General features: G+C 48.7%; 1 protein-coding gene across 7 annotated transcripts in view; it reads left to right on the top strand.

The window, feature by feature from the left end:
- Dlgap4 (DLG associated protein 4) overlaps positions 1–26,552 on the top strand; it is a 177,716-nt gene that overhangs the window by 78,182 nt on the left and 72,982 nt on the right. For 6 of the 7 annotated variants that reach the window (XM_063248391.1, XM_063248393.1, XM_063248395.1 and 3 more), the window contains one exon: positions 23,163–24,234. In XM_063248391.1, coding sequence (XP_063104461.1) covers positions 23,236–24,234 — 999 coding nt within the window. In that variant the 5' untranslated portion in view covers positions 23,163–23,235. Of the gene's footprint in view, positions 1–10,624; positions 10,715–23,162; positions 24,235–26,552 lie in introns of those variants that run through there. The other variant, XM_063248392.1, reaches the window with a different exon arrangement.

Raw genomic sequence — 26,552 nt, 5'->3', positions numbered from 1 at the left:
ATACATTCATCTATCTGCCTGTCTCCCCAGCATGCATGGAGGCTCTCTGAGGGCAGGGCTGTGGTCTTTGCTGCTATACCTCAGAGCTTTCACTGCCTGGCACATAGTTAATTGTCATTCATTGAGCAACTGGGTGAACCTAACCCAGAGCCCAGGACTTGAGGGCTCCTGACAGTTATCACAGTTTCACTATTCTGAGCCGCAGTGCAGAGTAGGGACTCTGTAAGTTTAACCCATTCTACAGAAAGTTCATCATGCGATTGCTCTGGCCCTCGCAGTCAATTTGGGGAGATAGGTGCCATGATTATTATTGCCATTTTATGAATAAGAGCAAGAGGCTTTAAGAAGTCCATGGTCCCTGAAGCTGGCGGGCCAATAGGGCTGGAACCCAAGGCTGCCCATCTCCAGCCTCTAAGCCTATCACTTGCTGTCAGCTCAGAGGTTCCACCTGCCAACACAGCAATTCTAAGAGCTGAATTTAAATAGCATGGCAGTGTGGCTCCAACTTGCTGAGGAAAGATGCAGCTCCCTGCAGAAGAGAAAGGCTGGGGGCTTTGGGGATGAGCCCTTGCTCAGACCATCCCCTGCCTCCAGCACCCTGGAAGTGCAGTGAGTGGGATTACTTGAGCAACTTAAGACATCTTCCAGGCTTAATGTCATAGAGAACATGGGGTCAGGGCTCCCGACCATAACCCCACCTACCCAGCATACATACACTCTTGCACACACATGCTCACACTCCAGGATCCCGGGACAGGGTCCACAGATAAGCAGGAACTCTGGCCTTCCTCTGGAGTGAGTCCAGGGGCACACTGAAGACTTCTCACTCCCAAAGCAGCTGTGATCAGCATCAGTTTCTTCACCTATAAAACAAGAACTCTAATAAAGCTCTGCCTACCCTTCCAGGTAGTTACATTCAAATGGTCTGAAAAGAGAGGACAGCTTTTATGAGCTATGCCCTTTTAAGGAATGACAGCCCACCTTGCAACAGGAAGCTACTTATGTGCCAGAGAAGAGATGCTGGGATGAAAAATCTTGCACTTAGGGGTACAGAGGAATAACCACCTTTATTTCCATATTACAGGTAAACTGAGGCCTGGATTTGGAACATGATTTTTCTAAAGTGGTTTGGAGCTGGCTTTAAAAACATCAGTGAGGAGGAAGGTTCCTAAGGAGAAGGGTGGATTCCCTCGACAGACAAACCTGATTTAGGTTTCCCCAAGACATCTGTCTTTTTTACTTTTCTCATTGCTAAAACAAAATACCTGATGCCCAAAATTAAGGCAGGAAAGGTTTATTTGGCTCACAGTTGTACAGGTTTCAGGCCGTAGTCAGCTGGCTCCAAGGCAGGGTGGCTTGGCAGAAGGCCATCACAGAAGAGAACAGTTCATAGTGCATGGAGACAGCAAAAGCAACAACGGAGGAGATAAGACTCCTTATATTGTATACAGCCTACTCGCCCTAGGGCAAGTGTAGCACTCAGACCCTTAGTCCTAGCTGGAACTATGCCAAGCCAAGCAGTGGACTGATTTAATAGCCACACACCCTTAATCCCAGCAGCAGAAACTACATTCAGCCATGTCTGTAAAAGCCCTATGACCTCATGAGGCTCTGGGGGGACATCTAAACAAAAACCATAACAACATTGTTATGGCTCCTTACACTAGGCTTCAAGGTCAATCACCCAAAAGCTTGTGGAAAAATGTAGGTTCTGTGGTTCCCTCTTAGAGATGGGTGGTCCCATGTAACTCAAGTGTCTAAGAACTCAACTTGAGAAACGCTGACAAAGAAAATGGAATCGGGGAGACCAAAACTGTTCTAGCCACATTGTGCATTCATTCACCTGCGTTTACCAACCGCCTCCAACTGTAATCCTGGGCTGGGCTGGGCCGGCTGGGCACCCAGAGCTGGTGGTGATACATGGAGGGAGATATGTGTAGAATTCACAACTATTCCACTCTTGCTATTTTGCATCTATTCTAGTGTTCCTTTTCCAACTTTTTGAGTTAAAAATGTTGACCTTTAGTCTCTTGTTTTCTTTTCTAATGTAAGCACTAAAGTCTACAGATATTTCTCTAGGTACTGCATTAGCTGCTTCTCACAATTTTGTTATATTGAAAATTCACTGTCATTCAGTTCTAATGTTTTCTTGTTTTCATTTGGCTTCTTCAACCCATGAATTATTTAGAAGGATGTGTTGTTAAATTGTCAAACACAGGAGGTGATTTTCAGTTACCTTTTGTTATCCCATTGAAGCCATTGCATTTATTTTGTGGTAGTTGTTGAGACCTGCTTTGTAGCTCATTTTTGTAAGTGTTACATAAATGTTGGGAAAGAACAGGTATTTGCTGATTGTTGGGGTCAGGACTTTCTGTTCTTAAGATTCAGTGCCAATTCTGGTGTGTTAGAAGAACCAAGGACTGTGGAAGTCAAGAGGTAACCCCTGATCCAGTCTATGTATCTCAGGGAAGACTTCCTGGAGGAGGCATTTATTTCAGAGTGAAATGTTAGGCTGGAAGGCAAGATGGGAAGAGCATTCCAGCCATAGGAAATAGCATGGGCAAAGGCGTAAGAGGTAAGGAATAACTCAGAAAAAAAGGGAAACACTGATAGAAACCCAGGAAAGGTAAGATAAATCTGGTTGAGATGAGGAGGAATAATGTTTATTAGAGAACAGAACATAACCAGAGAGAAGAGCTTTCAAGTGTCAAGATCTGGGACTCTTGCATTATTAAGGCCAGGTGAAATCTATCAAGTTCTTACTATTGCATATGCATTCTAGTAATGCGCTGGTTGACTCATTTAATCCTCTCAGCAGTTCTTCAAGGAAGATACTGTTATCTCCATTGTACAGATGAGAAAATAGAAGCCATCTCTGTGACCTTGGGCAAGACACTTGTATTTGAGGAGCCTTAGAGTCCTTATCTGTGGAATGGGACTGGTACCTTCCATCCTGCTGCCTTGAATGCTATGTAACAATCAAATAGGATCATGCTTGCTTTGCAGTCTCTGAGGTACTCTGCTTGTGTCTGTCATCATTGTACCAATTCAGAGAGAGACAGCATCATCGAGCAAGGGGCGGAGCTGCATTCTGCCACTGTGGGGAGCCGTGGGTGGGCCTTGAACAAGAGACAGACGAGGAAGCGTGGAGCCTTCACGGGTGAAGCTGGAAAGAACCTGGCCAGTCCTTCATTTAGCTCTGTCATGGTCAGTAAGTATTTACAAGAGGTGAAGGAGTATCAACTCTGAGCCAGGTTTCTGCTCATGGGCCAACTCCACTGGGTTACTCAGAGTACAGATTTGAAGACTAGTGAGAAAGCAAGGTTTCAGTTGGCAATGTCTGTGACAGAAGCAGCAAATAAGGCAGAGGCAAGCTCTGTACCTGCCACTGAGGCTGTACCCGAGGCTCAGGGGCAGCTCCGCACCCTAGGGACCATTTCTTGTTGCTACAGTGGTTGGGTTGGTACTGTTAGTATCTAGAAGACAAGGATTTACAGTGTATAGCCAGCCCCTCATGTTGAAGAATCATCTCACCTGCATCCCGTGTGACTCAGATGTGCTGCCTGCCATTCCTGGGGCGAGAGGGGAGGAACTTGCGTATAATTGCCTCTGCCTGGACTCCCCTATTTTCACACACAAGCATTAAGTATTTCCTGCCTGGTCCTAATATCCCATGATTCTTGCACACACCAAAGAAGAGATGTTCTTTGTTTTTCGGTTCAGAACTTTGCCAAGAGTCAGTCACCATGTTAGAAAGAACATCTTTCCCACTTGAGGTGCTTGTATTCGAGTAGCTGATTCATCTCCCTACATTTGTAACTGTCACCCATTCTGTGTGCAGGTGCCCACATCTGATTCCTACATCATGCTTTCTAGGGGTTGTCCCACCCTTTATTCTTGATAAAATGTGTCATTGTATAAGCTCGCTTTCTTTTACTTCCCTTTGTTAAGGCATTGTTATTTTTTACTTATGTGTGTGGGTAGGTAATATCTGTGAATTTTATTTCAGGAGAGTAAAGCGGTACACTACAAAATATTCCCCATAAAAATGGCACTTGAGAACCAGGTGTGGTGATACATGCCTGTAATCTCAGCACTCAGGAGGCTGAGGCAAAAAGATCACCGTGAGTTTGAGGACAGCCTGGACTTCCAAGAGAGTTCAAGGGCAGTCTGAATTGCATAGAAAGACTGTCTCAAAAAAACAAAACAAGAACAACAAAAGGTCTTTGAGGTCCACTAGGATTGGTTGGGTTTGAGAACTACTGGAGCCTAACCTCTCTCTGTTTAGATGAGGAAACTGAGGCCCACCGCTGGAAGAAGCATGCATTTGTCGACATACGAAGTGTGGAGGCAGAACTTGAAACTAGGAAAATCTTTCTTTGGTACAAGGAAAGCGTGAAGGCAGGAGAGCAGGGATGGGGGACTGTGACAGCTGGATAAACAAAAGGGGCAAGTAGCTGTCATGGGGCCTTGGGAAGGGCTTAGGGAAGGGACACGCTTTCTTGAGAAGTGAGAGCTGAGTACCTCAGAGGAAATGAGGCCATTCCCGGAGAGACCAGACAGACTCCCCGGCCAGCCCCAGCACTAGCAACCAGAGACCCAGCTTGGCCTGGCCAGTGGGTGTCTGAAGCCCAACCAGGCCCCACGCAATCCTGGGTGGCAAAGGCTGTCACTCTTAAGAAAATGATGTGTCTGTTCCAAGAAACCGAATATTCTACAATGAATCAAATTAGATTTCATAGGCACATGAAAACATGATCCATCTTCAATGTCTTCTGCAAACCTCCAGCCACAGATAAATATTTTATTCATCCAAGCAGTCCTAGGCAGGACATCAAGCAGCAGCCTGCAGCCTCACTGGGCCAGGCAGTGCTGCAGAGGAAGGGACTCTCAGCCAGGGTCTGTGCTGCTGCTTAGCCTAGGGTGACCCTGATAGGTCGCTTTTCCTTCCTGGTTTGCAGTGACCTCGTGTCCTGCTTCCCCAGCCCCTCCCCCACAGTGCTGAGAAGAAGGCTCATGGCACATGGTCACTGGGCACTGTGTGCCAGCGTTGTGGTTGCCATGGAGGATATAGCCTTGAATAAGGCAATCCAGGGGTGCTCACAGAGCTCACCATGGAGCAGAAAGGAGCAGAAATAAGTGTACAAACAATCACCTATGACCAAATTAAGTTCTGCAAGTAACATAGCAGGCTGTCATGTTGTATAGGGGCCACCTACTGCAGACTGAAGATCCAAGGAAGTGACATTGGTGCCAAGATCTGAATAAGGAAAATATTCCAGGAAGATGGACCAGCAAGTGCAAAGGCCCTGAGCTAGGAAAGTGCTTGATGAGTCTGAGAGTCAGGAAAGCCAATATTGTGGGAGCTGAGTGAACCGCTGTAGAGAGATGAAAAAGCTGCAAAGAAGTTGGAGACCGCACAGACCCAGAGCAGAGGATTGCTGGGTAAATCGAAACCCACTGACAGCCTCAAGTGAGTAGGGCCAGCACGTGATAGCACGATTTGGATCTGGGTTCCCTGCCAGAATTCTACTGCTGGGATTCCGCTGGCAGAAAGGAACTGGCCCTGACCCAGTATCTCCCTCTCCCTGAGCGGAATGATTGGGTTCAAATGTCAGCTCCATGTTCGCCAGCTGGGAAAGTCACTGGCCTCTCCGGGCTCTGTGTCCTCCTGTATACACCAAGGCCGCCTCTTCACCTGCCTAGCAGGTCCCTTACACGGCCACGGTGCAAGGTGTCGGGCGGAGCTGCCTTGCTGCTGGCATCATTATTGTGGTAACCACTTCGTCCGTACCTCATCTTACAGTGGCCCAGAGAGAGAAGCAGCTTACTCAGGATCATACAGGCAGTGGAGAAACCTGGATTTAAACCTAGATTCCATTTTGCCACTCAGGTCTGTAATAATCTGGACCATCACTTAAAGAGAGAGCCCAGAGTGAGTAGCAGGCTGGGGCCTCATCCTCACAAAAGGAAGTCAGAGAGAGGGCACCTTTGCCCAGGGCTATGCCGCTGGCAGGAGAGGAGGCCAGAGGGGCTGTGTCCTGGGCTGCTTTGTGCTCTGTAAGCTACAGACTGCTATGGACGAGAGCTCCAGCTCACCGTTTGGAGAGTGGGAAGTCCAAGGTCAAAGGGCCGACATCTGGTGAGGGCCTTTTTGCTGCACCATAAAATGGCAGAAGGGAAGAGACGGAGCAAAACCTACCCCCATGATGATGACCCTCCTTCCAAGATAAGGGCACTAGGTGCCGCCTCCCGATGCCGTCGTAGTAGCAATTAAATTTCCACATGAGTTTTGGAGGACACAAACATTCAGACCATAGCAGGATACAATTCCAGTGCAGCCAGCCCAGGACAGAGGGAGATTAGATCTTCCATAATCCCAAAGGGCAAAAGTGAAGTTTCCATAGAGGAAACTTCAAAGAGCAAACAGTCCATACTGCCCAAAGGCAGGAGCCCATGGGGACCACTCCACAAGGCTACTTGAGTGCCTCACCACATGGGATCAGAGAACAGAGAAAGCAAATAACGTAGCTCTGAAAATCACATACCATCATTTCCACACTAGTATCCCACTAATTGCACAGGACAAACATAGCATCAATCCGGAAGGGAATGGACCAGAAAGTGTGACTATTAAGACATGAAACCTACTAGGAACTATTTTGGAGTCTAACCACCACAAGATTGGATTTTGACATATTAACTGAATTTTATCTGAAATTTTACTCTCCAGCACTCCTCAAAGCCTCAGTTTCCACACCTGTACAATGGGGGTTTTATTTAGTGATTCATGAATTCCTACATGAGTTCCTGGTGGTAGGATGAACTCAGAGTCAGCTGCAGAGCCCCATGTGGTGAAACTCAGGGACAGGGCATGCATAGGAGGCAGTAGAGTCCTGTGTTCACCCAAGTCCCCAGGGACATATAGGCAGGCTGCAGGATGTTGTCTTAGAGGGCACCATCCCAAATCACCAAGCTGCCTCTGACATCACATCTCTGGCAGACAGGCTGCCCCTGCTCCTGAAGCTCCTCATAGATGGGTCCTTTCATCCATCTCCTTTCGCAACAATCCTGACAGCACTTCTACTAGAGCAGTGGTGGTGAATCTATGGCATACGTGCCACAGCTGGTTGTTATCACTGAAAACTCTAGGAGCTTTACCATCACTGTACCAGAGACTGTATGAGGGGATGCAGAGGACCAGGGCATGGAGAGGATGAGTGTGCCTTGATGGATTCTGGCTGGGACAGGAGTCTCCACAAGACAGCTCTGCCTGTGAGCCCCAGCCTGGCTCATTAGAGGTGTTTATCATAGAGGGTATCTGGTGGATTGGGGAATGAATGAACGGATGGATGGGTGAAACAAAAAAATTGATGCGGCTACCACCCATCTTGTGAGGTACCCCCTCCCCCATGGGCCCCTGACTGCTCACTCCAGCACAGTGTTGGCAAAATTTGGAGTTCCTGGAGCTGGGCAGCCTGCGAGCAGTCAAGGAGCACCTCCAGCGGCAGCAGTGGGAGCTGGGCCTGCAGCAGACCAGACTGGGGAGAGACAGAGAGGGCAGAGGAGCACATGGTTTGCAGGGAGAAGAATGGAGATTGCTGCTGGCCAGGACAGGAATACAGGGGCGGAGAGGAGATTGACAGTTCAGGAAGTAGGGAACTCATGGGTGAAAACAGGAAGAGTGGAGGGCGGTCAGGAGCATAGACCCTGCTTGAACCACCTGGATTTGAATCCCAGTTCTGCTAACTTGTCAATGATTTATCCTCAGTGCCTTGCTTTCCTCATCTGTAAAACGGACATGTTAATGATCATAATTAAGCCCTTCAGGGGGCTGTTGGAGCTGAGCTCTCATATATCACATATTTATAGGAAGGTGTGATGCGTAACAAAGCTGTGTGAGCCCTAATTACAAGTACTGTGCAGAGTGCAAGGGGAAGATCAAGTGAGACATTCCAGGGAATGCACACATGGCATCCAACAGAGAGCAAGAGTATTTTCTGAATGTGATCTGGGCATGCACTATTTTAATAGTGCTGGGAGGTGGGCAGGAAAGCTGGCGGGCCAGGAACCAGTTGCACCAGAGCAAGGTGGGTCCAACTGTGCTAAGGGCATGGGGAGAGAAGCAAGGGCTGGGTGTGGTGTGAAGGCTGCCACCTCCCCAGGGCCTGGTGACCTGTTAAATGTTAGCAGCAGGACAGAGCGGTATGAGGACACCCTAAAGTTGACATTCCAGCATTGTAATATTTAGTCTCAAATACCTCTAAGCCCTGTAGGCAGGGAGACCAGGAAGTGGTGCCAGGCTGGTCCCTGAGAGAAGAACCGAGGTAAAAGCAACTTAGGGCCAGCACGGCGGCTTCAGCAGTGCTGTGACAATGATCAGAGCAGACGACTGGTGTCCAAGGGCTCAGACTGGAGGCTGCTGTCAGAAGCTGGGACTGTAACAGGTGTCGCCCTGCTCACCCTGCAGCCCCTCACCCTAGGAGAGAGTTGGGTGGAAATGAGAAGTTCATCCTTGAAGTAATACTGCATCAGTCGCAGTGGCTCTGCAGGGCACAGATGTCCTGAGTGTCTCAGTCACAGGAGTACAAAGGGTGACAGGGCGCCTCCTGGGGTTTGGCCCATATGGCACTGGCTCTCCCCTTTAAACTGGGAGTATCACTCATAGCAAGATGATGTGCCTCAGGTGGTTTTCCACCACAGGGTTTTGAGATAACCAACTTGTATGCATGACCTCCTGCCCATCCTGGGGAGACGAGGGGACAGGATGGAGACTTTCACTCAGCAGTCAGCTGGAAGATTTGGCCAACCCCCATGTTGTACAGATGGTAAAACTGAGGTCCAGGAATTGGGAGGAGTTAGCCTGAAATCACAGTGTGTTAGGGTCCAGCCAGTACCTGTCAACTGCCTCTCTGTCCTGTTTCCTGTAGTAAGGGCCAAGGACAGCAGGAAGCCTGCAGGAATCTGACAGAATCAGGCTTGAATTCTAGTTTCTTACCTCGGAGCCTCAGTTTCCTTATCTTTCAATCCGAATTAGTAATACCTCAGAATTGTAGGGATGATATATTTGTTAAAAGGATTGTTAAAAGGAATGATGTACAGTAGACTTAGTAACTCAGTGGTTGAAGACATAGCCCAAAGTTAGGGTACAAGCTTGGCATGTGTAGTTTTGATGTTTTTGTTTGTTGTTTTATGGTGCTGGAGATTGAACCAAGGGCCTCAAGCAGGCTAAGTAAGTGCTTTGCCACTGAACTACATTTTCAACCCTTTTTATTTTTGAGATGGGTATCATTTAGTTGCCCAGGCTGGCCTCAAATTTGCAATCCGTCTGCTTCATTCTCCTGATTAGCTGGGATTACAGACAGGCACCATTTTACCTGGGTAGTTTAATATTTTTGAAAATAAATTTTGGCAAGAAACAATATATACACATGTTCAAAACCATAAAGACTAAATGCACTGTGATATCCTGGATTGAATCCTGAAACAAACAAACAAGAAAAGGACAACAATGTAATTAGTAAAATCCAGATAAAGTCTGGAGCTCAGTTAATAGTAAGGCACCAGTGTTAATTTCCTAGTTCTGACAAACGTGCTATTGTTATGTAAAATGATAACAGGGGAAACCAGGTGTGAGTTACACAGGAACTCTGTACTATCTGAAATAAAAGGCACTTTTTTTTGTTTTGTTTTTTGGGTTTTTTGTTTTGTTTTCATTCTGAAGAAACATAGCAAAAAGTCTCCTTCCTACTCTACCAATCGCTGTGTTCCTAGTTTCTAGGGACTGCCACCAGCAAATATAAAATCTTTTCACCCTCCTGATTGGCACACCCCTACGTGCCCAGCTCCTGCTGCCTCAAACTCTGCTTTATGCCCAGTTTCCTCCTAGGAACGTCTGGGCCCATCTGGCCAAGGTTTCCTTCAGCCTGCCAGGTGGGGTGTGCTGGGTCAGGGTGAGGTAAGCCGTCTGCAGAGAAAGCAGAGGGTACACCACCATCGGGGTCCTCCCTGGCTAGTGGGCTCTGGTTCACAGAGGAGCAGAGGTCCCAGCAGCACGGAGCCTCAGATGCCCCTCCTTGCCCCTGCTCCCTCACAGTGATGGCAGGGGTCTGCTCCTGAGAGAACCCAAAGACAGTGCTCGTGACTGTTCTGTTCCCTGCTGTTTTCATGTCACGGGATACTTTGGAGAGTTTTCAATGTCAGTACGCTTCCCTTCCCTTTTACCTTTGCCTTATTTTTTCACAGCCACATAGCATTCCACAGTGTCTGGGATCATAATTTATCCAGTTCCCTGGTGAACATTTAGTTCATTTTCAGGCTTTTGCTAAGATACTGCTATAAGGAAAAAACTCATGCACATCATTTCCCTTGTATAAAGCAAGGCAGCTAGGTTAGTCCTAGAAGTGGAATTGCTAGTACCAATGGCCTTTGGGCCTTGCTGTTTTGATGACTGACAGCCTACAGTTTAAATCTAGACTCCCCAGGACGGCTATCACAGCTGTCCATGATCCAGCGCATTGGTCCCCCTCTCCTCCTCAGTCCACTCAAGACAGCTTGCTGTTCCCAGCACTCCCTGTATCTCCCGCCTTTGACCATGATTTTGTCAATGCTTTTTCTCTTTTAGGATATTCTCTTCCCTTCCCTTTTACCTTTGAAATCTTACTTGTCCTCAACAGTATAGCTGAAATGCCACCTCCACTGAAGTGTCCTCCTGGTGAGTATTAAACTCCCTCTTCACTGTGCCGCACCCTGGCTTTGACACTTCCTGGGATTTATTTTTATGTGCTGTCTAATTGCCATGTGTATTTCTGCCTCCTGCACTTGGCCATGAGCTTTTTAAGGACTGGGACCGTATGAGTCACAGAACAGGCCCCATCAATGCTGGAGGAATTGAATTAAATGTGCTGGCAAGTGCTGCATTCTGATCATTTTGTTCTGCTGTTTGCCAGCTTGGCCTTCCAGGATGAGCCCTCAGCAGAGGCTGGAGTGGAACAAGCCAAGACAGGTGGCCTCCAGGACCTACCTGCTCATAGTCAGAGCTCTGAGACCAGAGTGCAGGCCAGTGTGTCCCCTGTGTGACCTTCCCCTGAGGCTCCTCCCCCAGTGGGGCAGCAGATTTTGGTGAGCAGGCAGTTGAGTAGTGTCCCCTGACCCCAGGGGCTTTACTAGATGGTGGCAGATTGGATGCAGTTACCTGAGGCTGAGAGGCAGTGCAGGGAGCTGATCGGTGGCTTGGGCTCTAGAACCAAACTTCCTGGGTTTGAACCACAGCTCCAAGGGCTGGCGATTTAGCTCAGTGGCATAAGTGCCTGCTTTGCAATCACAAGTTCATGAGTTTGATCCCTGTACCAATTTTTAAAAAAGGAATCTAATACAAAAAAATCGCAGCTCTGTGAAATGGAACTACAAGACCCACTTCAGGAGGCTGATTTCAGTTGACTTTTGGGGACCATGTAACCTTTACTGAGCACCTGCCAGAAACCTTCTGGGTGCTCTCAGTTCACATTCCCAAAGAGGCTAACATGTGCCCCACAAATGAGATATTTTTTAAATTGTGGTGGGATACATATAAAGTGTACCATGTAAGCCATTTTAAAGTTGCAGTTCAGGAGATCAAGCACACTGCCAAAGTTGTACAACATCATCAGCAAAACTATTCCAGAGCTTGTATCCTCCCTAACAGAGACCTTGAACCATTCCCACTCCTTACCCCTCTCCTGCAAGCCCCTGGCAACTACTAATCTATTTTTTGCTCCTACTGATTTGCCTAGTCTGAGCATTTCATGTAAATAGCTTCATACAGTAAGTGGTCTTCTGTTTTTGGTTTTGTCACTGAGAATGATAGTCTCAAGGTTTGTCCCTTTTGTGGCATATATCAAGATTCCATTTCCTTTGAGGGTAGAAGAATGTTCCCCTGCATGGCAAGTGAAGTATCCATATTCCCAGGTGAGGAGACCATGACTCAGAGAAGTATGAATGGGGTGACGTTTATACCAGGCTGGAAGGGACCTAAAATTTATTCTCTTCTTCTTGGGGCGCCATTGGTTGACAAGCACCTTCCTACCTAGCCAGTCCCATTTGCTTCCTCCCAATGGCCCCGCACAGCTAGAATCATCTTTTTCAAACTGGAAAATGGAGAAGGCGGAGATGACTTGCCTGAGATCACACAGTGAATGTTCCAGGACTGGAGGGCCAGGACAAGCACAACAAATACAGCCTTAAAGTGGCAGCAGAGAGGTGACTGGTTCCAGCCTGACCTTGCTGGAACCAGTAGGAGAGGAGCATCTGCCCTGCCTTTTCCCAGCCCCAGGGCTGTCCCCATGCTGACCCAGGAGGTGTCCATGGGGCTGGCAGGTGTCCACTCTATAGCTGCAGCCAGCTGTTCCCCACTAAGCCCTCTGATAGGCCCCAGGAAACCCCAGGGAGGGGTTTTGGCTTTTATTCATCAGCAAAAAAAGAGGCTGGGACCTCTGATGAGCTGGGCTGACTGCTGACTCTCTGAGTCAGGACACCACAGCCTCAACCTGCTGTGTGTCCGTCCTTGGGCGAGTCCCAGCCCCTGCCGGAGCCCAGGTGGTAAAGCAGAGCACAGGATGTGACATGGTCAGTGCTGAGCAGTACCACAACCAAGAGGTATTGTAAGGTCTCCTGTGGGGGCTAGAGAGGGCAGAGACCCCGGCCTGACCCCCTCCAGTTCCATGCAGAAGCAGCCAGGTTCTCGGCCCAGACTGCCCCAGTGCAGACTATACTGATGCCAGTGGTGTGTATTTGCACGCTCCCTGTGCTGCCTGCTAGCCCCGTGTGATCATTGAGCACTTGAAGAGCATGACTGCATTTTAAAACTTAATTCTAACTAGGTTTAATTAAATGTAGACCAGGTCTAGACAGATGAGCTCTGAGAACACAAGGAAGAATGAGGGCTACTCAGAAAGTGTCCAGCGCTCAGAACACACCCAACCTTTGTTAGTTTAACAGCTCCAGAGAGACTGGCCTAGAAGTCCAGAGGCCTGAGTACAAGTCTCGGCTGCCACCAATGTGCTATGTGACTGGGCCAAGTCTTAGTCACTCTCTGAACTTCTCGGTGGCCAAACACAACACCCAGCGCAGTCTGCCTCCTGAGTCCCTGTTTTCTGTAACACCCAGCCCTTCTCTGTGGTGGGCTCCATCTGATAAAAGAGCCACAGTGAGTTCTTGTGCAGCACTCACTGTATGCCAGGCACTATGCCTAGTCTGGGTTGGCTTGTTTATCTCTCCCAGCAACCCTTAGAAGACACCGGAGAGGTTAAGTAACCTTAAGTAAGCTCAAGCTCACACAGCAAGTAATTGTGAGCACAAAGACCAAAACTCTAGGGTGCTGGCACTGGAACCCACATTCTCATCTCCCTGGGGCTACCACCCAGAGTATCTGGAGAATGATAGTGGGGCCTAAAGAGGCCTAGAAGTGGAGGGGAGAGAGCTGGACAAGAGTATACCCCTGGTCTTGGTCATTGTCTTGTGCTCCAGTGCAGGCTGTTCCTAGCTAAAGGTTGGGCACCCCAGGCTCCTCTAGGATGGAGGGGTCTTGGCTTAGGAATTCAAAGAGGAAGCACAGACAAGGCTCATTTGTTCTCCTTCAGCTACAGACCCTGCTTCCTCTGCCCTGTGTCCCCACAGTCCTTCATGCTTGGAATAAGCATGTAATTCATCATCTAATCTGTGACGCTCGGAGAATGAAGCAGAGCAGTAACCGCTGGGGATGCACAACCACAGGTAGAACCCAGGCAAAGAAGTGTTACCCTCTTCATGCAGGGTATCCACACAGTGCACAGGGTCTTTCTTTTGGTTTAGAGAGGCTTTAGAGAGAAGGTGGTAACCTCCATCTTGAGAGGATCCCAGAGGGGTCTCCTGCTTGCAAAGCCAAAGACTTCTTGGAGGGGAGGAGACATTTCCTATAAGCTTCAGGATGTCAAACAGAAAAAAGAGGCTAATGCCAGAATGTGCCCAGGAAGGTGCTGGGGAATAGAATCACCAGGCCAGCCCAGACTCAGAGAGGCAAGAAAAAGAATGGAGGGGGCCAACAGTCAATCCCGTCTCTCCCATCAGGCCGCCTTCCCCCAGACTCCTCCTCTGAGGCTCTGTCTGTCTCACTACCTCATTCATGTAGCAGTTTTGTATTACATTCCTACTATGTGTCTGCTTTACATTTAGCACCAGGGATATAGAAAAAGAAAAGATGTGGTTCCTCCCCTCTCAGTGCATGCAGAACAAGGGAGACATCTACCAAGACTATAAGGAGCCCAGCAGGATGATGACCTGCTTGGAAGGAAATCATTCAGGGTGTCAAGGAAGCAGGGTGGGATAGAGGAGTCTTCTTAGAGACAGGTCAGAGAAGGTCTCTGAAGAGATGGTATTTGAGTGGAGCCTTGAATCAATAGAAGCAGCTGGATATGTGAAGAGTTGAGAAGAGAATGTTTGGGTGGAGGGAGCAGCATGGGCAAAGGTTCTGGGGCCACAAAGAGCTGGTGGTTTTGGAAAAATAACTAATGAGATCAGGGTGGCCAAGTGAGGAGGAGGGGCCCAGAGTTCTGGCTGAGGATGAGAGGAGACCTTGAAGGGACTTGGAGGAACTGGGTCAGGCAGTTCCATCCAGGTTTTTTCCAAGGATGACTGTGATTCTGTATCTGTAGTCCTTTTGTTCTGAGAGTCTAGGAGTTTCTAATTCTTGCCTCTGTTTTCTCCTGTCTTTTCTGCGTCTCTCACACAAGGAAACGTGCCTAGCAGGGCCCCCCTCCCTCTGAAGCCTCAGCTGAGGCCACATGGGTTTACATAGGGTGTGGTCACATTGAAGCCCTGTCCCTATTAAATCCCAGCTCCCCACATCTGTGCCCCACATCTCCAGGGAGCTGCAGTGTCCACTTGCTGAGCTCTGTGTGCAGAATTCACTCTCAGGACAGTTCCAGGAATTCTGCTGTGTCTCTGAGCAGAGGAGGGACCATGCTGGGGACACTGCTGGCAGCATGACCTTAGCAGCCAATGACTTCAATCTTATCCAAACAACTAGTTGATTGAATGTCATGTTTTTAAAACAGTTGCTGTGAACACGAACTTAGGCTGGAAACAAGCCTTGAATTTGTGAGGATTACAGAGCCATCTGAGATGAAAGACAACCTGGGATCTCAGCCTGGGGGACAGGGCCACGAGATGGGAGCTGTAAGTCACACCAGCTCCACTCTCCCAGCTGGTGACTTCTCAGGCCTGTTTTTGCATTACTGGTCACCCGCATACTTGGTAGTATAGTAAACTTGGGCTGTGACCCTGGGAGCAACCTCCCAGCATGGCTGTGGTCTAGGGTCTCTCCAGAGTCTGCAGTCAAGTTGGCAGCTGGGGTGCTGCCATCTGAAGAGGCTTCCAAGGGGGCTTGTTCACGTGCTTGGCCAAGTGGCTGGCAGGAGGCCTCAGCTACTCCCACATGGCCCTCTCCTTAGGGCTCTTGTATGCCCACAACATGGCAGCTGTCTTCCCCAAAGAAAGAAGTGAAAGTTGCCATAACTTTCCTGACCTGGCCTCAGATGTAATTCCGTAATGTCTGTTAGTTACGCAGGCCCAGCCCATGTTAAGGCCAGAAGTTCCCGAGGACCCAAACATGAAGGCTGCAGGGTGCATGTTGGAAACTGGTGCCCATGGCCACGAGCTCCTGCCAGGAAGACAAAGTGAGCAGCCAAGTGAGCTTCCACATACAGGGAACTTAACAAATAGCACCTGCTCAGGAAGAGCACACAACTAGCAAGAGCAGACAACTTACCAACCTGCAGCTGCCCAGCTGCCTGCAGCATTTCTTATCCCCCTCAAGACTTCCATTTGATGAGATCTTTAGGAGCCTGTACTGTATCCAGGCCCTGTGCTCAGTGCTAGTGACCCAGCAGTGAAAAAGACACACCCTGTCCTTGCTAGTCAGTGGGTGATACAATGTAGAGGGATTCTGGGCCAACCTCTCTGGTGAATGTGGGTCCTGAGAGGAGTGAGCAGCATCACATAGACAGACTAGGATGGAGCATTGCAGGTGACAGGTCAGGAGGATGAAAAGAGACAGATAGCCCATGGTCGTGGAGCAGAATGGAGACCCAAGGAAGCAAGGGCAGGAAGTGGGGTCACTAGAGCAAGCGTTAACTGCTGACTTTCAGTGTGAGCACCACAGGCATCTTCAAAAGGATCTGAGCAGTGGTGTCTGGGTGAGGGACTGGGAACCTGGACCCAGGCAGGGCTGGGACAGGGTGCTGGAGAAATGGGTGCTGGGGACTTGAGTAGACCAAGCTGTCTGTGAAGTATTCGCTGTTGGATGGGATGCAGGGCGAGATTATGAGCAGTGAGGGATGCGTCCAGGCTTCCAACCTGAGTGAGCAGGAGAGTGGTGTCATCATATGCTGAGCTGGACAGACTGCAGGAGAGCAAGTGAGTGGGGCAGGGTTGTGCTCCATCTTGGACCATCAGACAACCATAGCGAGATGTCAGGGATGCAGTTATTGATGACAATCTGGTGTTTGCAAGTGATACTGGGTGGAAGACATAAATTTAGAAGTTGTCAGATACAGGTGGTGTTTAAAGCTGCATGGCAGGATGAGATGAGAGGCATGCAAAGAGAGAGGAGGCAGGCCAGAACCTTCATGGAGGAGCCACCAGAGGAGGGACCAGCCAGGGATGGAGCAGGCCTGGCAAGAGCTGAACAGGGGCATGGGAGGGGCACCTAAAGTCACAGGTTAGCGCAGCCTGCCTCTTTCCCCCTTCATCCATACCCTGCTGTGAACATTCTGGAATATTCGGCCATCCCAACCCACTTCATTTCCAGCCCTTCATCTTCAGTTTACTACCATGCCCCACTCTGCATGCCTGCGTCTCCCTCACTGACAGGGCTGAGCACTGAGCAGGACTATCGCCTCTCTGTACTCATTATCTACCTCTGCTAGTACAGCCTTCAACAGAACTGTCTTCCTAGGAGCAGCAAATATAGAAGACTTAAGTGGGAATGGTAAGGGGTCTAGGAAGGGAAGCTGACTGGGCAGTATCTGAAACATGGTTTGGGGCTTGATCAGTGTGGAGTGTGTTTGGACTGCAAGGAGCAAGGAGTTTGGACTGAGAAGGAGAGAGACTCACAGAAGGTTCTGGATTGTGATTCAGTCAGGTGAATGTTGCTTCAGGAAGAGCCATGCTGGGTTGTATTCCAGACATGGCCCCTAATTAGCTGTCTGATGCTCACAGACCCCCCACTGGTTCTATGGTAGGGGAGGGCAAGGAGGCCCGGTTCTGTTTCAGGTAGGGAGAACGGCTGCAACACAGAGGCATCAGGGAGCAGAGAGGGCTCCCAGAGGCAGCAGCTCTGCTATTTCCTCGTTTCCATGAGGGCAATGAGGCTTATATTAATGAGAGGTAATTACGGGCACCCGGATGGGCCTAAGTATAGCTCATTGACAAAGACAGTGCCAGGCAGCAAGCTGCTCCCCTGCAAGGCTGAGGCTGCCTATATTAAGACTGCCCCATGGTGACAACCTTGCCACCTCCTGAGTGTTGGGTGGCTGAGGAGCTAATGCCTGCCAAGCCAGAGGGAAGGACTTGGTGTAACCAGATGCTCAGATCATCCTTGTACAAACCCTTTACTGCCTGGAGAGGGAACTGAGGCTGCAAAGAGCAAGAGTCAGGATTTGAATACAAGTCCAACTGTATACACTTTCTACCATTCTGGGAAGCACCCCAATGGAAAGCCTTGGCCTGGGTGGCTCCCCAAAAGCTCAGCAAAAGGAGAGGAGGGGGCATGACTACTGTTGATTGAGCAATAAAGGTACAGGGGCTTTCTGTATAACACCATGATTAACCCTCATCATAATCTTGAAAAGCAAAGATTGGGGCCAGGGATTTAGCTCAGTGGCATAAGCACCTGCCTAGCGAGCACAAAGTCATGCGTTTGATCCCCACTACCAAAAAAAAAAAAAAAAAAAAATCACCATCTCTGTACTACAGATGAGAAAACTGAGGCTGGGGATGGAAAATAATTAGATTACCTCAGAGAGGAGGTAAGGGAAGTAGAATCTGGATCTGTTCTGTCTTAGAACTTGGAGTCTGAGCCTGCATGCAGAAGTTCTTGGGCAGTCACTTAGGGACACCTGTGAGAGGTGAGGATGCAAGACTCAGTGGAGGAAGGAGCCTTAACATGGTCACACAAAGTCCTTAGCTAATGCCAGAGGAGCTCTGGAGCTGAGACAACTCTTAGGCTTGTCCACAACTGGGCCAGAAGAGTCACAGCTTAGTACCCAAATATCCACCAGTTATGGGATACTTCCTGCTCTAGAAGAAGCATAACCCTTGCGAGCTGTCTCCCTTTAGTAGAGAGCAATGGCTAGCAGGAACTTGGCTGGACCATCAGCAGCCAGTGCTGTTGGCAGCTAGAGGCCAGAAAGCCTCCGTGGAGGGTAAGCTGGGTGGCCATCACATCATCCACATAGGTTTATCTTTAGAGGCTCCTCAGTTCTCAGCCCCTGCTCTCAAGGAAGTTATGGGAACACTAACTTATTTTCTTTGTGGAATTAGTAGCTCAGGGGTAGCTGAGAAGAAAGGCCATCAGTATTAGTGGGGAAAGAAAGAATGAATGGTCAGTTGTGGGAAAGGAGGGAAGCACTATCAAAAACCTATAGGAGCCAGGCTTGGTGGTACGTGCCTGTAATGCTGGCACTCTGGGAGGCTGGGACAAGAGGACTGCAAGTTCCAGCCCAGCCTGGACAACTTTGTAAGAACCTGTTATGGCTTATGTCTAGCTGACCCCTGAAAGCTTCATGCAGTCATAAGTGGTGCTTTTTCAGTAATGGCTGACTAGAATGTGTGGCACTGGAAATGATTTATGGTGTAATGCTAGGATGGAGGGCACTAAGATTCAGAGTTTGAGTGCTACCCACTGTAAGTACCCTGGATAAGATGTGAGGAATGGAAAGAACTGTTGCTGTTGCTACCTTCTGCCCACTATGAACTGTTTCTTCTCTGCCACCCTGCCTTGAAGCCAGCCAACTATGGACTGAAACCTGTACAAACTGTGAGCTAAATAAACCTTTCCTCCTTTAATTTTAGGTGTCAGGTATTTTGTTTCAGCAATGAGAAAAGTAACTAAGACAGACTCTGTCTAAAAATAAAAAATTAAAAAGATATGTGGATTTAGTTCAGTGAAGGCACAGGGTTCAATCCCTAGTACTGGAGCAAGGGGGACTATTTCAAGTGGGTGTGGTGAGGTGATGCATGCTTATAATCCCAGCCATTTGGAAGGTGAGAAAGATTGCAAGTTCAAGTCCAGTCTGAGAACTTTAGCACGACTCTTTCAACATAAAGAAAAAAGAGAGGCCTGGGGATGCCGCTCAGAAGAGCACCATCCTAGTACCACACAAACACAAACCAAAACTAGGGACAGAATAGGAGAAAATATTTGTAAACCATGTATTTGATGAGAGTGTAATATCCAGAATACATAAAGAAAGCTCAACAACAACCCAATTATAAAATGCACAAAAACTTTAATAGATATTTCTCCAAAGAAGATGTATGAATGGTCAATGAGCACATGACAAGATGCTCCACATTGCTGGGCAAGGTAGCACATGCCTGTCATTCAGCACTCTAGGAGGCTGAGGCAGAAGGACTGCACATTCAAGCCCTGCCCTGGAACTTAGTGACTAATAAGATCCTGTCTCAGAATAAAAATACAGATTTGGGGATGCAACTCAGTGTGAAGTCCCTGGGTTTAATCTTTCAATACCTCCCAAAAAATGTTGCACATCAGTAGTCGTCAGGGAAACACAAATCAAAGCTACAGGGAGATACTAGTTTGAACCTACTATGATGGCTATACTTAAAGAAAAGGAAAATAACACATGCTAGTGAGGATGTGGAGAAATTAGAACCTTTATATATTGGAGGTTAGACTATAAAATGGTGCGGCTGTAACTCAACTCTTAGATATATACACTAAAGAATTAAAAATAAGAACTCAAACAGATAAATACTTGTGTGCCAATGTTCATATCAGCATTATCTGCAGTAGTCAAAGATGGAAACAATCCAAATGTCCATCAGCAATCTGGATAAACAAAATGCGTATACAGTCCTGGGCTCCGTAACAGTGCTTTGGTCAACAGTGGACAATATGTCTGATCAGGATCCCATGAGACTGTAATACCTAGTGACATCGTAGCCATCTTAGTTTGTATAAGCACACTCTGTTTCAATGATGATATTGCCTAATGACACATTTCTCAAAAGGTGTCCTCATCATTAAGTAACATATTACTGTATGCACATGCTATAACATAGAAGAACTTGGAAAACAGTAAGCTAAGTGAAATAGGCCAACTAAAATGACAGGTGTTGTTTGGTTTCACATTTTTGAAATACCTGTAATGGGCAAATCCATAGAGACAAGGAGATTAGAAAGTACTTGGATATAGAAGGGGAGAAATAAGGAATCACTGCTTAACGGGTAAAGAGTTTCTGTTTGGAATAATGAAGATGTTTTAGAACCAGACAATTGTGGTGGTGGTGGTGGTGATTGTACAACATTGTGAATGTACTTAATGTCACTGAATTGTGCACTTCAAAAATGGTTAGAATGGCAAATTTTGTGGTGTGGTGGCACACACCTGTAATCCCAGAACTCAGAAGGGTGAGGCGTGAGGGTTGCCAAGAGTTCAAAGCCACTCTGGGATACATAGCAAGACCCTGTCTCAAAAAAAAAAAAGACAAATTTTACCATGATAAAAATAAAACCAAGGAAAATTGGTAAATCCATAGAAAACAGAAAGCCAACTGACGTCTGGGAAGAGGGAACAGGAAATGATTGATGTTGGGTATAGAGTTTTCTTTTGCAACCATGAAAAAATTTTTTGAAACTAGAGTGGCAGCTACACAGCAGTATGCATGTACTAAATGTCACTGAGTTAAAGTGTAAATATACACTTTAAAATGGTTAAATTTGTTACATGAATTTATTTTTAAAAATAAGAAAAACTGAAGAAAAAAATCTATGAGATACATCCAAATAAGTACTCAGGGGAAAACACACAGTCCTGCTGTGACACAGGTATTAGAATATAAGGAAGTTGGAAAATAACTGAGCTAGGCTTCCAATTCAAAAAGATGGAAATTATGTTTTTTTTTTAAAAAAAAAAAAAAGGGAAAGTAAAAAAAAAAAGAAAATGTCCTGAACCCAGCTTTGGCAGGGGGTAATGGAACAGGTACCTTCCAGGAACCTCTAAAATGTTTGAAGCTCTAAAATGTACCATCCAACAATAGACAATAAGCAAACAAACAGCTAAATATGAGAATTACCAAGAGCAATGAGATCTGTGAAGAAAACCCAGCAGGACTATGAGCTTAAGGGGAAGATGGAAAGCGAGAGGTGGGGCGGGGGATGGAGATGCAGATAAAAACCTGACCACATTGGGCCTCGTGGATGCTGTGGCATCTCCATGTGTTGTCTCATCCCTCCCGCCTTCTGCCCCAACCCCAACACTATCCCCTTTTTTGCAGATCGGGGTTTCAGGCATGGCTCTGGGTGACCTATGCTGTTTATTCCTCCAGCTGAGTCTTGTCCCCAAGAGGCCATATGGCTGGGACTTCTTACAGTTCTAGAGGTCAGAAGTCTTGACTCTGTGAGTCATGGGCTGCTTTCTTCCTAAAGGCTCTAGCAAAATCCTTCTCCTTGCAACTGCCAGCTTCTGAAAGCCATCTGCATTCCCTAGCTCATGACCCAGCATCCCTGTGGCTGTTAGTTCCATTGCCACATCCTCTCTCACCCACATTTTTCCTCTTATAAGGACCCATGTGATTAATTGTGCTCAATCTGATAATCTGTAGTAATCTCCCCATTTGTAGGTTCTTAACTTAATTGCAGGTTAATTGTAGGTTCTTAACTTAATCTGGAAAGTAACCCCATCTGCAAAGTTCCTTTGAACTGGGGGGACATGGGCATCTTTGGAGGCCTACCAGGCTTGGCTTCAGCTGCAACCTTAGGCTAGCCCAGGCGCTCAGGGAGCCTCCTGCCTCCCACTCCTTTGCTGTGCTACAGCCAGCCCTACTCCTTGCTGACCCTCTGCACACCAAGCGCAGGCCAGACAAGCCCTGGGAATTCTCTGAGAAGGAGCTCTGCCCGCCTAGTCCCAAGAATGAGTCTCTGTTCTCCACTTTGAGAACTCTGTTCCAGGCTCTTATTGCTTTTTCCCAGTTAGAATGATGTGCCTGTGGACTTGTTGGCCACTTCAACCTCATTGACCCCCAGGATCTACCAAAAGCCTCTCCTAGTAGGTATGTGGTGTGGGACAAAGTGAGTTTTTACAAAGGGCTAACACTTGACCTAAGGATTTGTCTGCTAAAGCAACACTGACAGCACTGCCCTGAGACACAGGTAAGATAGGCCCCTACCAGGTCCTATTGTCTGGCTTTCTAAAAATTACGTCTTGGTCTTGGGCTGGGGATTTAGCTCAGTGGCATAAGCAAGTGCAAGTGCAAGGATGTGAGTTTGATGCCCGATACCAAAAAACTAAGATAAAATAAAATAAAGATTATGTCTTCCCCATAAGGAAAGAAGCATTCAAAGGATCAAGAGACATGCACAGCAGAGGCTCACATGTCCCCTTTAGACCACAGCATGGATACTGGGGACCCTGGGAGTTCCTGTCCCGAAAGTCCCAAGCCTGCTTTCAGTGGTCCTCCCATAGGAGACCCATGCTGCCAGAAGACCATCCCTGGGACTCCAGAGGTGTCTGTCTGAGGTGGACAGAGCTTGGCTGTATGCATAGGGTACATCTGTGTGTGCCGCTTCTAGTGAAGAGGGAAAGAGAACAGGAGCAGCTAGCTCCCACTACACATGCCACCATGGAATTTGAAGGAGGCCAAGACTGATCCAACCTGGCTGTCCAGGTCCTTACTACAAAGGTCTAGCCATTAAGTCAGGAGCGTAGAGCATGCTGTGTCTAATAGTGGCTGGCGGGAGTCGGAACTTCTGCTTCTGCCTACAAGACCCTGTGTGTGCTCTTGTCCTTGACTCCACAATGGCAAGGCTGACTCCTTGACTTCAGATCTTCCCAACCTTCAGGTCCAACCTTCCTGAAACCCCGTCTTCTCCAAATCCAGCTGACCTCTCTCTGTTCTCTCCTCAGGATAGTTGCTGCCCGGGAGACCTGACCCGGGCGCCCTGCTAGGGCAAACGGCCCCTGCCCACGGGCCAGGATCATGAAAGGCCTCGGCGACAGCCGCCCCCGCCACCTCTCCGACAGCCTGGACCCACCTCACGAGCCTCTATTTTCAGGGCCTGACCACAACCCCTACCTGCTATCACCCACAGAGGCCTTCACCCGCGAGGCCCGCTTCCCAGGACAAAACACCCTGCCAGGTGACGGCCTCTTCCCACTCAACAATCAGCTGCCACCACCCAGCAGCACCTTCCCCCGCATCCACTACAACTCTCACTTCGAGGTGCCGGAGGAGAGCCCCTTCCCCAGTCATGCCCAGGCCACCAAGATCAACCGGCTGCCTGCCAACCTCCTGGACCAGTTTGAGAAGCAGCTGCCGATCCACCGTGATGGCTTCAGCACCCTCCAATTCCCCCGTGGCGAGGCCAAGGCCCGTGGTGAGAGCCCTGGCCGCATCCGCCACTTGGTCCACTCTGTCCAGCGACTCTTCTTCACAAAGGCACCCTCACTGGAGGGCACAGCAGGCAAGGTTGGGAGTAATGGCAGCAAGAAAGGTGGCTTGGAGGACAGCAAGGGCCGCAGGGCCAAAAGCAAGGAGCGGGCCAAGGCTGGGGAGCCCAAGCGGCGCAGCCGCTCTAACATCTCAGGCTGGTGGAGTTCCGATGACAACTTGGATGGTGAGGGTGGTGCCTTCCGCAGCAGTGGCCCAGCCTCTGGGCTGATGACTCTAGGCCGCCAGGCGGAACGCAGTCAGCCACGCTACTTCATGCACGCCTACAACACCATCAGCGGGCATATGCTCAAAACCACCAAGAACAACACCACTGAGCTGACTGCCCCTCCACCCCCGCCTGCACCCCCGGCTGCCTGCCCCAGCCTTGGTGTGGGAACGGACACCAACTATGTCAAACGGGGCTCCTGGTCCACTCTAACCCTCAGCCACGCGCATGAGGTCTGCCAGAAGACCTCAGCCACTTTGGACAAGAGCCTACTAAAGTCCAAGTCCTGCCACCAGGGTCTAGCCTACCATTATCTGCAGGTGGGTATACTCCAGGGTGGATGGGATGAGGGCTGGTAAAACCCAGCTGCACTGGGTTTTAGGTCTCACTCTATCACAGATTCATGTGGGAAGTAGCTTCATCCGGTATCCTGTTTGTTCCGCTCTGAAATGGGTGGTTGGTGGCACCTGCTAATAAGGACTCCCTCCACTGATCATGCTCTCAACAGATTGTTGATGAGGACCCTTCTGAGCTCAGCCCTGAGAAGGGACTAAAATATGCCCCTGCTGCTTAGAAGGAAGAGCTGGAAGCTGTGCCATCCCGCTCACTTCAGAGGACCAACGCATGGCAGTTCTGATTGTCAGCCTCCTACCTGCAACCCCACCACACTAGCAGCTTCTTGAAGAGAGGTACCATACCCAGTGCAGCCATGTGTTCCCAAGGCCCAGGGCAGGGTCCAGCATCGAGGAAGTACTCAGGAAATGTGGAAGGAATAGATGGACAGAGGGGCAACTGAGTGAACAGAGCTAAAAATAAAGAAGACACAGTCCCGATGATCAGGGTACTGGGAGAGAAAGATGCAGGAACAAACAGTAGGGCCGTGGGACAGAATGGGATGGGGAGCAGCACCAAAGGCCACCAACCTGACTGGGCTCGGGGAGAACTTTCTTCTTTCTTATACTAATGTTTATTGAGCCACTTATTATGCACCAAGGTCATACAACCTGAAAGTGGAAAAAGGCCCAGAGACATCACTGCTGCTGCACGGACCTCAAGGGCAAGAAGTTCACAAGAGGCTGTGAACTGGATAGCTGGGGTTGGAAGTTACAGGAAGCAGGTTGTGGATGGAAGGGGCTGCTTCCACAGGGAAGAGCACCTCATTCCAGGGGTATAGGAGCACAGGCTGGATGGACCTTGGGTACCCAATGACATATATGTTGAAGGAGAGGACTTCAAGGTCTAACAAAGCTGAGTTCTTATTCGCCTGAGACAGGAGACTCCTGTTTTTTCCCAGTAGAAAGAAATAGAAATCTAGGTAACTTTTATGTATTTAGGGCTTTTGTGGCTCTCAGTCTGCTTCCTTAGTTTAGAAACCTTAGGGAGGATGATGTGTGACCTTGCTTCCTCTCTGAAATGTGGTTGGGTCTGATCAGGTGGAAATATCTCCTCTCCCAGGAGAGGACCCTGCAGCCCCTGGGGCTTGTGCTGCCTGTTTGGTGACAGGGAATGAGCAGGTAGACTGGCAGCGTGTTCTGAGCATGGCCTGTTCCCAAGGACAGTAGGATAATGGAGATGGACTAGCTGGAGGGCTTGGGAGGTAGAATTTGCAGGCCCTGATGACTGGCTGGGCATAATATCCCACCTGGGATATTATGGGATGGCTCAAGCCCCAGAGGCAGCAGGAGGTGGCCACTGACATTTGGGATATGCAGAAAGGAGTGGTGCTTGTGTGGGCATGCCATCCAGGGAGTGCAAGGTTTGCTGTGTCCCCATGCTGGAACACATCCACTTGGGCATCTGTGGTGAAATGTGCCACCCTGGAGTGTCCATGGAGAGGTGGGTGTATGGTGAGATGTATGTCCAAGTGCAGTGTTTGCTGGTATGAGTGCAAGGAGGTTGTGTAGTGCTGAAGGGAATGTGTTCTGGATACATGTTGTGTACACAGTGAAAGCCTGTATGTGACGAAGTGGCTGCTGGCGTGTGTCTTTAGGAAGGGGTGTGCCACATTGGGGCACTTGCCAAGCAGCTTGGAGGGGAAAGGGTGTGCTTGTTTTCTGTGTGTTGAAATTTGTGTATTCAATAAGGCATGTTCATTCTGTGCCCAGGCTTGAGGTTCTGAAGCATGTAAGTGTTGAGATGTGTGTATTTATTTTACATAACCATGTGTTAGTGAGGTGACAGAGGAGTATAGATGGTGTGCACTACCCCAGAGCAGCTGGCAATGCCAGATCTTAAAAGGGCTGGGGAGGGCCCCTAGTTGGTGACTGTTACCATAGCTACTGAGAACCAGCGTGACCAGAGCTGCCCTCACAGCTGTAACCTCACTTGCCATTATCACAGCCCTATTCCACAGATGGGATCCCTTCAGCTCACATAGGAAAACAGCACTTTGCAGCTCACTCTGTGGTTGCCTCATTCAAGCAAAACCTTTTGCTCTCTGTACCTCAGTTTCCCCACCTGTGGATACTTTGGGGGGGGGTACTAGGAATCGAACTCATGACCTTGTGCTTGACAGGCAAGTGCTGTGCCGCTGAGCTATATTCCCCAGCCCAGGAAAAAGACTATTGATTGACTGTGAGACCCTCTCCCCTGCTGATGCGCCACAGACTTCCACTCCCATCTTAAGGTCAGGCTCCGA

This window comes from Cavia porcellus, unplaced genomic scaffold, assembly GCF_034190915.1.
Source record: "Cavia porcellus strain 051 isolate PalLab524CR breed Dunkin Hartley unplaced genomic scaffold, mCavPor4.1 scaffold_5, whole genome shotgun sequence".
Lineage (NCBI taxonomy): Eukaryota > Metazoa > Chordata > Mammalia > Rodentia > Caviidae > Cavia > Cavia porcellus.
This window is presented reverse-complemented; position numbering and strand designations above follow the sequence as displayed.